Below are 13,383 nucleotides of genomic sequence, written 5' to 3'. Positions count from 1 at the left end.
GGCTTAATTACTGTAGAATATACCACATTTATGAATCAGTTTTCCACAGTGGATATGAAAAAAAACCTTGAAATAGTTGCTGAAACTGTGCATTCCATTGTAGAGGATCAATTTCTTATGTGGTATCTAAAACAACCATTAAGAAGGATTTAATTAATTTAAAAACTTTTAAATGAGGTGATTTTGGAGAAGTTTAAAAACAAAATAATATTCATTTTTGCCTACCAACTATACATTATATAGGATATAAAACCTGTTTCCTAACATAATGTAGGCATTATGTGTTTGTTAAATGAACAAGGCTACATTTCTAATGTATGCAATGTAGACATTATGTGTTTGTTGAATGAATGAATGAGGCTGCCATTGTCTAATCAAGTACTGGTATTTTAAATTTAATTCCATTTGAAACCACAAGGAATGGGAGAAAATATATCTAAATCACATATCTGATAAGTGACTTATATCTAGAGAAAGAATACTTAAAAATGAACAATTAAAAAAACCTCAAAAAAGCAGCCAAAGGATTTGAATAGAATTGCTCTGTAGAAAATATACAAGAAACATATGAAAAGTTGATCAACATCATTAACCACTGGGAAAATTCAAGTCAAAACCACACTGAGAAACAATGTCATATGGGGTGCGAATGGCTCTAATCCAAAAGAAAGATAATAATAAGTGATAACAAGCATGTGGAGAAATTATAAACTTAGACATTGCTGGTAGGAAAGACAATAAAATATTCAATAATACTGGCATTTTGGAAAATAGTCAGGCAATTCCTTAAAATGTTATACACAGAATTTTCATATTACCCAGAAATTCACTCCAAAGCACCCAACAGAAATAAAAAACATGTACTTATACAAAAAAAACCTATGCAGATGTTTTTAGTAAGCTTATTCATAATAGCAAAAATATTGTAACAGCCTAAATGCCCGTGAACTGATGAACTTGTTTATCCAAATGTGGTTTATCCTTACAAAGAATATTATTTGGCAATAAAAAGCAATGAAATTCTGATACGTGGTACAACATAGGTGAACCTTGAAAACAGCATGCTAAGTCTAAGTGAAATAACCCAGTTGCAAAAGAGCACATATTGTTTGATTCCATTATTATGTAATGTGCTCAATAGGCAAATTTTGAGAGTGAAAGTAGGTTAGTGGTTGCCTGGGATGGAGGGTTGGGTGAAGGGACATGGCAAGTGAATGCTAATGGGTACTAAGATTCTTTTGGGGATGATAAAATATTCTAAAATTAGATGCTGGAGAGAGTTGCAATGCTCTGTGAAAGCATTAAAAACCCCTGAGTTGTACACTATAACTGGATGATTTTTATAGTAAATGAGTTATATTTCAAGAAAACTGTTTTTCCTATTGATTTCCTATGACACCTAAGGTTATTTAAAAAATTAAAGATTAAGAAACCCAAAGGTTATTAAGAAAAAAATTCAAATGAATCCATAGGGTTTCTGCCTCTGTAACAAGAACATAAAATCCTCCTAGGGATGGCAGGGACATTCTTAAGTGCTACAGGCAATCTTGCTGTTTGTCCTTGGGCTCTAGGCAGTTGGTGATGGCTGGGTGTTGCTTTAGTCACATCTGCCCATGCACTGTGGACATCAGAGACCAGACTTCTTGGAGCATTTCTTCCAGTGTGTTTTCCTCTTATCTGGAAAAATGTTGATTCTTCAATCATATCCTAACAATTCTAGGTTTGTGGTATTTTTCTGCTTCTTCAAAGGACTTAAAAAAACAGAAGTGCAGTACTGTTGGTGGGAGTGCAAACTGGTCCAACCACTATGGAGAGCTGTGTGGAGATTTCTGGACCTACTAAACATAGAGCTTCCATATGATCCAGCAATTCCACTCCTAGGTATTTACCCAAAGGACACAGAAACATCAATTCCAAAGAACACCTGCACCCCTATGTTTATAGCAGCACTGTTTACAATAGCTAAGCTTTGGAAACAGCCCAAATGCCCAAAAATAGATGACTGGATCAAGAAGATGTGGTACATATATACCATGGAATATTACTCAGCATTCAAAAAAGATAAACACATGCAATTTGCAGCAACATGGATGGTGCTGGAAGGAATCATGCTCAGCGAAATAAGCCAAAAAGAAAAAGAAAAATACCGGATGGTCTCACTCATAGCAGGAATCTAGAATACTTAAATAAGGGACCAGGAAAATGAATATAAGAAAGTGAAAATCAAAATCAACAAAAAACTATGAACCAGAGATACTTTTTGGGGGGTGGGGGGCGGGAGGGGAAGGATTGGGGTCAGAATGGGGCGTTTGCAATTGTATGGGGGAATATAAAAATAAAATTTAATATCAAAAAATAAATAAATAAATAAATAAATAAATCTTTAAAAAAAAAGAAAAAAATGAAAATTATAAAATGTGTATGTGAATACGTGTTTGTGTAATGTTCAGTTGAAATTTTAAAAAAGTAATTTTATAATCACTTACTGTTTTATTATAAAAATAGTATTTATCATGTAAAATGTTTCCATGGTGAAGAAAAAATAAATATGGATATGCAGTAAAAAAAAAAAAAAAAAAACAAGTGCAGTAAGTGTTTTTCCAGCATTTACTCAGTACTGTGCAATGTGTTAGGTACTAAATTAAGGTACGAAGGTGACAGTTCTTTTATCATTTTGATTTTTGTGCTGCCCTTCTTCTGGATCTTCAGCTTCTTTTTCACACAATGGGAATTCCTTACCACCTGCTTCACCCTCTACTAATGCTGTCAAAAAATACGCATGGCTCTAAGCTTACTACAACGTTTTAAAAAGTGTGCAAAGCATGTTAAAATTACTGTTTAAAAGGATCACTGACATTCTTAAGGAGACAAAGGTTCCTGTTAAATAATAATTTTAACCTTTTAAAGAGAAACTGTGTGTGATGCCACTAACTCTTCTTTGAGGAGGAAATTAGTGAAGACTCTAGGTCACACTCTAAACTGCTAATGGGAAGGCCAGAATCTAGTACTAGGTGGATAATAGCGCTGAGACATACCCTGAACTTGTTACTGTGTCAGGGTCTTAAAAGCCCTGAAATTATATACTGTAAGAATGAGACAAATGATTTAAACAAATTGGATCTCATATTCACAAGATTCTAGATAAAGGTCCCGTAAAGGCAAGTGAGGTGAAAATCATGATTCTTGTCTCCACGCTCTTGGGGAAAAAAATCATTACATACATGCAAATTGCCTTTATCACAGTTACAATAAATTGCAAATTGAATAGCACATAGATTATCATATTGTAAGATAGGAAGACCATTATGTACTGTAGCTTTTAAATAAAGCAATATTTTTGCTTTTCAGCTGTTATGAGATTATAGAAACTTAGAAGTAAACACTGTGCTCTTTGTGTACACATTTGTAAATGATAAATGAAATAAGTGTGATTAGAAAACAGACTGAAAAGTTGTACAGAACCATAAAAAAAGGAACATACAAAAATGTGAATTCGGGTATTTGTTAGTTAAATTTTAAGAAATCAATCTGCATTGACAATTTGGCTTGTATGTAAATAAAACATGAGTAAAGCTATTTTTGGTCTGGATTTATGTTATATTCTGCTCTGTTCTATTTTGATTCTATGCTATCCTGTATGATCATACCATGTATTCTTTTTTTTTCTTTCTAGACAGATGAACAAGCCATGCTAGAAGATACATTGGTTGCACTGTTTGATTTGGAAAAGGTTTCCTTTTATTTTAAGCCATCAGAAGAGGAACCACTGGTTGCTAGTAAGTAGCTAAGTGTTTTGTAGAATTCCTTTATCATTAAACAATATAACTTATATTAAACAATATAACTAACAATATAAACAATATAACAATATCATTAATCAATATAACTTTGATATTAACATATTAGATGTCTAGCTTAAATTGTTTTAAATAAAACATATTTAAGATAAATAATTTATAATGACCACTTTAGAAGTGATAGAATGTACATATGGTTCAAATCTATAGATAATTTTAAACCTTTATTTTCACATTGCATTTTTCAGTCTTTTAGTTTGACCCCAAAACTTTTTTTGAGCATATGAATCAATTTTTTATGCTGGTCAATTTATTGTTACTCTGGTAAAAATATACATATCCCAAAAGTATTATTTAACTGATTTTCAGTTTACTATTGAGTGGAATTAAGAACATTCATAATGTTGTGCAACCATTTTGCCGTCCATCTCCCAAACATTTTTTTTTTTGAAAATTTTTTTTTTAAGATTTATTTATTTATACAAGAACTGGAGTACAGGCCAGATGCACGGGAGGGTGAGAGGATTCACCAGAGACAGAGTGGGGAACAGAACAGGCAGACTGACTGAAATACACTGCTGAGGGGAGCAGCGGGTGGGACAGGAGAGGTCTGCTGTGCCATGTGGGATTCTCGCCGGCCCCAGCCAGCTGGATCAAACCCATGCTGCAGAGGTTGCGGACAGCTTCACAGTGCAGCGCTCAACCACCTGTGCCACCAGGGAGGCCCCTCCCAAACTTTTTTTATCCTCCAAGACACATATCGTCCCTGGTAACCTCTGTTCTACTTTCTGTTTATATGAGTTTGCTAAGTACCTCATATAAGTGAGATTATAGATTATTTGTCCCTTTTGCATCATTTTTATATCAAAGAATTTTTAATAAAAACACAGCTGTAATATTTCTGGCTGTGTGCATAAGCTCTGTGTCCTCCAAAACTTTCACTCAAATATATAACAATTATATAGCTAAATTGACTTAATGAAATTTCATTCCTCATCTTCAACTAAAGAATGTGTCAGTAGGCAATTAAAGAAAGGATTTAAGGCCAGGAAGAATGAAGATATAAAGAGAATATTGACTTTGAAGTCAAGAAACCTAAGTTCAAATTATGGCTTCATTCTCATGGATAAACATGAGAATATTAGCTTTATCTGAGTCAGTGGGTTTGAGAAGCTTAAATAAGAACAAGTACAGTGGACCCTTGAATAACACTAGGGTTATAGGTGCTAACCCTTCACAGACAAAAATCTACATATAACTTTTGGATCCCCAAAAACTTAACAAGTAGTCTTATATTAACTGGAAGCCTTAGTGATAGCACAGTGGTTTATCACATATATTTTTTAATTATTTATATATATTTTACATCATTGTTCTTTTTTTTTTTTTTTTTACTATGTTTGCTTTCTTTTCTCAGGTGTAGTCCCAATAGAATTTCCACCAATTCACCCATGCACCATCACCATAGTCCCTTGTGCTCTCACTGCCCTTATTTTGATCCCTTTCTTTCCTCCTCCCCTGTAGAATGTCTCTGATTTATAGTTGTCTGTTTATTAGTGTTTTGTCTTGTTGTGTTTTTATTGTTATTGTCATTATTATTTTTTCCTTGATCCCTTGTATGGTTCCCCTATATTCTTCCTATAAGTGAAACTGTCCAATATTTTTCTTCTAGCTACTGAGCATAATCTTTTCTAGCTCCATCCATGTTGCTGCAAATGACATTTGTTTATCTTTTTGATTGCTGAATAGTACTCCATTGTGTATCTGTACCACATCTTATTGATCCAGTCATCTATTTTTGGGCATTTGGATTGATTCCAAGTCCTATTATAAATGGTGCTGCAGTAAACATAGGAGTGCAGGTATCCTTTTGAATTAATATTTTTGGGTAGATTCCTAGGAGTAGAATTGCTGGTCATATGGAAACTCCATTTTTAGTAGTCTGAGGAACCTCCACACAGCTTTCTATAGTGGTTGGACCAGTTTGCATTCACACCAGCAGTGTAGGAGAGTTCCTTTTTCACCACATCCTCACCAATATTTGTTGTTACTATTTTTTTTAATATGTACCATTCTTACCAATGTAAGATGGTATCTCATTATGGTTTTATTAATTTGCATTTCCCTGATTATGAGGGATGTTGAACATATTTTCTTATGCCTGTTGACCGTTTGCATTTCCTCTTTGGAAAAATGTCTTTGAAATTTTTCTGCCCATTTTTTGACTGGATTGTTTATTTTGTTTTTGTTGAGTCACGTGAGATCTTTGTTTATCTTTGTGATTAGTCCCTTATCGGTTAGCACACATTTTGTATATAATATGTATTTAAAAGATTTTTTTTGTTAAGGTAACATTGGTTTATACATATACCGTGTATATGGTATATTGATAATATACACCTCTTCAAATATATTCTACTACACTACTCCCACCACCAAGGCAAATATCGTCTTCTACCATTATGCTCCATCTGTCCTTTGTTCTCCACCATCCACCTCCCTATCTGGTATCCTCAATTTTATAGTCAGATTTATAGGATTTGTTCTTTGTTTGGTTCTGTCTGACCCTGTTTGTTTATTTGTTTTTTCTCTGTAATCACATATGAGTGAAACCATTAGTATTTGTCTTTCTTCTTCTGGCTTACTTTGCTTAGTATAAATAGCTTCCATATCTATCCATAACACATTGTCACAAATGGCCGTTGTAAATACTGCTGCAGTGAACATAGGAGTGCATGTATTCCTTAAAGTTAGTGTTTTTTCATTTTTCAGTAGATGCTAGGAATGGATTTACTGGATCATATGGTAGATCTATTTTTAATGTTTTGAGAAACTTGCAGATGCTGGACCAGTCTGCATTCCCATCCAAAGAGAATAAGGGTTCCTTCTCCACATCTCACCAATGCTTGTTTCAGCCTCTTGGGAGCAATTGAACTCCTCCACATATGTCCCCTCTCAGTCAAGAGTATGTTTTTCTGTAAAATTCAGTTCTCCCCTACTTAGGACAGCCTGACAAGTGAAGATCCTTGGTTTATATAGCAGCTTTCTGCCCTGGACCACTGCCTTCTGGTATTTCTCCTCTACCTCTTGTTTACTGACACATGAACTTCTTTTTTTAAGATTTATTTATTTATTTATACAAGCACTGGGTACAGTCAGAAGTGCGGGAGGGTGAGAGAAAACTCACCAGAGCCAGAGCAGGGAGCAGAACAGGCAGAAGGACCGAAGTACACTGCTGAGGGGAGCAGCGGAGTTGGCAGGAGAGGTCTGCGTGCCATGTGGGGACCCTCGCCGAACCGGTGCTGCAGAGGCTGCGGGCAGCTTCGCAGCCTAGCGCTCAACCACTGTACCACCAGGGGAGGCCCGAAACATGAACTTCTTTATTGTCCTTTCTGGTGCTGTCTGTGCTGGTCCCTGATGTCCAATAGATATCCCAGTTTTGCCCCAGGCTGCAGACCCTCTGGGTATAATGTCCATCTGGGTTAACTTTATTCCCAGTGGTGAAGCAAGGAACTTCATCTAACTCTGTTTTAAGCCAGTCTGTTCCTATATGTATTATGTACTGTGTTCTTACAATAAAGTAAGCAAGACAAAAGAAAGTGTTAAGAAAATCATAAGGGACAGAAAATATATTTATTGTACTATATTCTATTTATCAGAACCTTAAGCTTATGCCACCTTTTTAGAAGAATATTAGAATATAAGTTGACCCACACAGTTTAAATTCAATGGTATTTGGAAGTGTCTAGCATTTTATAAGCCTCATGGTAGTATTCAGCAAATATGTAAAACTGTACTCCTCACTTTTTTACTTTGTATGCTATTTAAAAATCTATATTTAGCATACTCATAGTCTTGCTTTTGCATTAAATAATAATTAGATTCTGAAAAAATACTGCTTGCCAAGCAAGGATTCAATTGTCTGGGTAAGACATTTCATTTTCATTAAAGAAATAATTAAGTTTATAAAACTTGCTAAGTGTTGAGCTGAGATCTGGCATTTAATGGGGACTAAATAAAGCAAAGTTCCTGTTGGCCTGGAACTTAAAAATTAGTTAGCAATACAAAGGATAAATGGGCAATTTGATCCAATTCACTTTAAGAAATGTACAAGATACTTCCCATGTCATGTTATGTGATTAGTAAAGGAGGAATAAAGAAGCTAAATGATTAGGTTGTATATGATTAAATTTATTTTGTACAAAATGTTTAAATTTTTTGAGACTAATGACGGTGGATCTTCCTCCCTTTTAATGGTGATACAGCTAATTTTACAGTAATTAACTAGGAATTAATACACTAATCAAGTCTCTATGCATCAGACATTGGGCATGGTGCTGTGGATGGAGAATAAGCAGAAATATCTCTGTCTTCATAGTGTTCACATCTTAGTTGCGAGAAAACAAATAAGGAATCTATCTGCATAAAATAAGCAGATACATAAAGGATAAGGGTGAGGCTACCTTATGAGGCTTCTCTGTAGAACTAGTTTTGAAACTGAGATCTGAAGAAGACCCAACCCTGTAAGGAGTTAAAGAAGAGCAATTCAAGCAAAAGAAACTAAGAAATTCTTAGTCAAAGACTAACTTTCAGATAGACTGGTCCATTCAATGAGGGACAGACATATTTACAGGGATAGGATACCACTTTGAAACTCCTTTCTAGGATGAGTCTCTGTATGTGATCATTTCCTGATGCAGTAATCATTTTGAAGTTTTTAATTATTAAATAGTCCTAGTAGATACATTTCCATAAATATAATAGTCGATATATTTATAATAGTAGATATATTTATAATATTAGATTTATTTCCATAAATAAAAAGCAAGAATTTTTTCCACATTAGTATGTACTGTTACAGGTACAGCAAATACTTTGAGACACATCTCCATTCTGTCATAGAAATTTTAGTTTTAACTTCACTTTAAATTTACTATACCTGATAATTTTCAGCTTCTCTTTTTTTTCTTTTTTTCCTAAGATTTATTTATTTATTTATTTATACATACATACATACATACATACATACATACATACAAGCGCTGGGTACAGTGAGAAGCGCAGGAGGGTGAGAGAACTCACCAGAGTCAGAGCGGGGAGCAGAACAGGCAGAAGGACCGAAGCACACTGCTGAGGGGAGCAGCGGGCGGCAGGAGAGGTCTGCGTGCCATGTGGGACCCTCCTCCGGTGGCCAGGGAGCAGCCGGGGATCGAACCTGTGCCGCAGAGGCAGCGGGCAGCTTTGCAACCCAGCGCTCAAACGCTGTGCCACCAGGGAGACCCTCAGCTTCTCTGTTGCTGGCGCAGCCTCTTTGTTCTTTACTAATCCTGTAATATGGAACCCCAACTGTTGCATTATTATTTTCTTTATGCTAGCATAATCCATTTGTTATCACAGAAATTGGCTACATCAATGCCAATAATTTAATTAACAATAATTAAAATATATATGAAAGATGAAACAAAAGATTTTGTATGAAAAAATATTGTGTAGACTAGAAAACAAATATTTATATATAAAAATATGTGATTACTTTGGTATTCATTAATTTTTTTTTAAAGATTCATTTATTCCTTTACACAAGAACTGTGGTACAGGCCAGATGCATGGGAGGGTGAGAGGTACAGCAAATACTTTGAGACACATCTCCATTCTGTCATAGAAATTTTAGTTTTAACTTCACTTTAAATTTACTATACCTGATAATTTTCAGCTTCTCTTTTTTTTCTTTTTTTCCTAAGATTTATTTATTTATTTATTTATACATACATACATACATACATACATACATACATACATACATACAAGCGCTGGGTACAGTGAGAAGCGCAGGAGGGTGAGAGAACTCACCAGAGTCAGAGCGGGGAGCAGAACAGGCAGACTGACAAAATACACTGTGGAGGGGAGCAGTGGGCGTGACAGGAGAGGTCTGCACACATGTGGGACCCTCGCTGGCCAGATGGAATCGAACCCGTGCTGCACAGGCTGCAGACAGCTTCACAGTGCGGCGCTCAACTGCCTGCGCCACCAGGGGAGGCCCTCATGAATTTTTTTTAATTAGAACTAGGAAAATAGGGTTTTCCCACTCATTAAAATGTAGTTAATTTCTAAAACTTCCAAAGAGGAATTTACTCACTATCTTTTCTAAACCAAAATTCTTCATGTCTCCCTTAAAAAATAGAAATGAAAATAATGTAACAATTTTTATATAGCATAGGAGAGATTTGTAGATGTTGATACATTGCTTCCTTTGTTTATATGCAGAATTAGATACATTTAAAGGACACTTGGAATCTCTGATACTAAGCCTTGAGGGCTACTTTCATATACAGTTTTATTTCAAGAAGAAGGTTAGAAATAATAGTAAGTCAAGAACATGTATTAAATATCTACCGTATTTGGCTATATTTTTAACCAGTTAATGCAATTGTTCTAGCTATTTAGGAAGATTTTGCTTCTTTTTTGATGAAATAGAAATTATCATAGATAAGTATCATAAACTGAACAGCATTTATGACAGCCCTGTGAAATTTTGCGCCATTTTAGCTTTTTGAGTTGATTGTTTACAGTATTTTTATATGAGTCATTAAATTTAGGATATTTGAATATAGCTAAAAGAATTTGGACAGGTAATATCTAATGGCTGTAGAGCATCAACAGAGGTAATTCATTTTTGATCTGGATCTCAGGGAATGGAGCTTGCAAAACCCAAGCTAATTTTGATAATGGTTGCTATGTAGTCAATTTCTTGTACAGACTGCTTAAGAAGTAAACCCCAAGGACTCATTTTTAACTAAAATATGAATGAGACAGCTGCCCTGGGAGATTCTAATTCCAAACCATGTGTAGCTAAACTTCTCATTTAGTTAAGTGAGACATCTGGTGTGTCAAAGTATAATGAAGTTTCCAATTACAGAATTTTATATACAGTACGGTAATAAATCTGTTGCGTTAGCTAATGAGATTATGATGCAATACTTTTACAGAATAACATTGTAAATATGCCTAACCTGAACTTGAAATGCATGGATACTTTTAATATATTCATTTCTAGTCATTTACTGTATTCTTTCTTTTTAAAGTTTAACAAATGCACTATATAACATTCTGATTTTTGAAGGTAATATAACATTAAATATCATTTTAGATGTTCCTCTTACATATCAAGCAGAAGGAAGTCGGCAAGCTCTGAAAATTTATTTCTACATTGATAGCTATCATTTTGAACAACTGCCCCAACGGTTGAAAAATGGAGGAGGGTTTAAAATTCATCCTGTTCTTTTTGCACAAGGTAAAATAAACTTCTTTCCTTTTTATGCTTCATGTACTTAACTTATATTATATAGTTTTCAATTTTTTAAATTAATTTAATTTTAACCATCATGGTTTTTTCATTAATTCAAAAATGCTCTAATAAGACCTAGGTAATATTTTTACTTCTGGGAATGTTATGAAAAGGAAGAATCACATATAGTTTAAATATTTTTCAAATAAGATTACAGCATTATTTATAATGGAGAATCAGAATGGTTTAAATAAAAATAAATTAATTTGGGCTTAAATAAATTATCCATTAAAGTTGTATGACTAAAAATTTTTATGAGGGGGAAGTTTGACATTATACACATTCAGATACAAAAAGGAATTGATATAGTCTCAAATATGTCACACATGTACATATATACTTATATATATGTAAAATATTTTCCATATCATTAGGTGATTAGATTGATGGTGATTTTTTTATTCTTCTCTTTTTCTGCATTTTTTCTTTTTCATATTTTTTCAATTAAAATATATTCCCTTATAAATAAAAATCTTTTGTAAATGAACAATGAGTCAACCACAATAGAAAAAATTAAGATTAACCATGAGTAAGAGGATTCTTGCAGTCAACTGGTTTTCAATGGCAGGTTCTGTGTCTCTTTCATTTGTGAAGTCACAGATCCTGCCTAGAAAAGATCAAGAATTCAGATTATTATGTAGTCTCTTCTGGTCTATGATTTTCTTTAAAGAAATAACTCATGCTGTAGTCACAAGAGTACATCAGTTTTCTGAATGTACCATAGAACATTTCATTTTTCTTTTTTTTTTTTTTTTGAGTTATCAAGAACTGTACTGGTCTCTCTGTGAAAATTTTGTATTTTAATAAAAAATGAGAAGAGTGGAAGAATAAAATCCATCTGTAACTGAAGAGCAGACAGGTATATGAAATGTAAATTTACTACCAAGGGAAAATTCTGCTCTGTACCACATACATATTATTTCAATTCTAAAAGATAGAACAATTGCCATAGTGTAAAAACTATGGCTACCTCATACAGCCTCTTGGCAAGATTACATTTCAGCAGTGGAAACTTTGAGTAAAGAAAAGATCTTAGGAGATATTAGAAGGTATTCATTTTCTATGGAGGACTCTAATTTATCAGTACACAAGATTCTGTAATGAAAAGAAATAAAAAATAAAAAGAAACTGAGTGAAAATAGACCTTTGTTAGGAAAATGATTTAACCTAAAACGTGTTAAAAGTCATTACAGAGATAGATAGCCCTAGATGATGGGGAAGGATGCTGGCCTGGAATATAAATTACAACAGGATTTAACCAAGGCTTGCAATTGTTAAAGTTCTTCACTTCTTAATTTCTTTCTTTTTAAAAATTCTGTCTTTGAAATCATTATTGAGATGACAGATGGCAATAAGCATCTTTTCTAAAAAAATTATTACATGTTTGGCACATCAGCCATAAATAGCTGAATAGTCATACCCAGAAGCAAATGTGCATAGGAAAAAGAAGTTTATTTTGTAAGTAACCTCAATTTTAAAGTGTGGCTAAAACCAATTTTCAAATAATTCCTAAATATACATTATTTCAGTGAATACAACATCTCTTTTAAAATGTAATCTAAAGAAATGCTATAGCATTTTACATAGATTTTACAATTCTCATAGCAATATGATATGAAAAATTATTTGATTTAACAACAGTGGAAATATTTTTGCTATTCTGGTCACAGATAAGTAAAGAAGACTGGAAAACAGTTTGTCTCATTGAAAGTCTCAGTGATTCAGTTGTTTATTTAAAGGGGGTACAAGAGTTCCTCTGCATTCATGGAGTTCCCACAAAGAATCATTATTAACTCCTTTTTTAAAAAATCTATTTTATTTATTTAAGCATATAAGAACTGGGGTTCAGGCCCGAGGTGGTGGGGGATGAAAGGATTTACCAGAGACAGAGTGGGGAGCATAACAGGCAGATCATTTGAAATACACTGCTGAGGGGAGCAGTGGTGGGCAAGACAGGAGAGCTATTGTGAGCCATGTGAATTAGCTCCCTGCTGGGGATCGAACTTAGGTGATAGCTTGATAGGGCTTGATACTTAACCATTGCACCACCAGGGAGGCCCTCATTATTAGCTGTTAATAATATTCATCAGATTGAGAGAAGCACAAGAAATTCAGACCTAGTAGAAATTTTCTAATTGGGTAATTGAATGTGGTGGTAAATGAGAGATCCCAAATGGAGTCTTTTCCTGGGATGAAACTTATTTGAAGATTTTCGCTTTGTCTGTACATGTGTACATGGGT

General features: G+C 34.0%; 1 protein-coding gene across 1 annotated transcript in view; it reads left to right on the top strand.

Moving 5' to 3' along the window:
* The window catches only part of PREX2 (phosphatidylinositol-3,4,5-trisphosphate dependent Rac exchange factor 2), a gene marked incomplete at its 5' end in the record, with an annotated part of 262,693 nt that overhangs the window by 179,247 nt on the left and 70,063 nt on the right, over nucleotides 1–13,383 (top strand). The window contains 2 exons of the mRNA XM_084229429.1: nucleotides 3,674–3,776; nucleotides 10,945–11,088. Of these exons, the coding sequence (XP_084085555.1) occupies nucleotides 3,674–3,776; nucleotides 10,945–11,088 (247 nt within the window). The remainder of the gene's footprint in view (nucleotides 1–3,673; nucleotides 3,777–10,944; nucleotides 11,089–13,383) is intronic.

This window comes from Talpa europaea (genome assembly GCF_964194135.1).
Source record: "Talpa europaea genome assembly, chromosome: 3".
NCBI lineage: Eukaryota > Metazoa > Chordata > Mammalia > Eulipotyphla > Talpidae > Talpa > Talpa europaea.
This window is presented reverse-complemented; position numbering and strand designations above follow the sequence as displayed.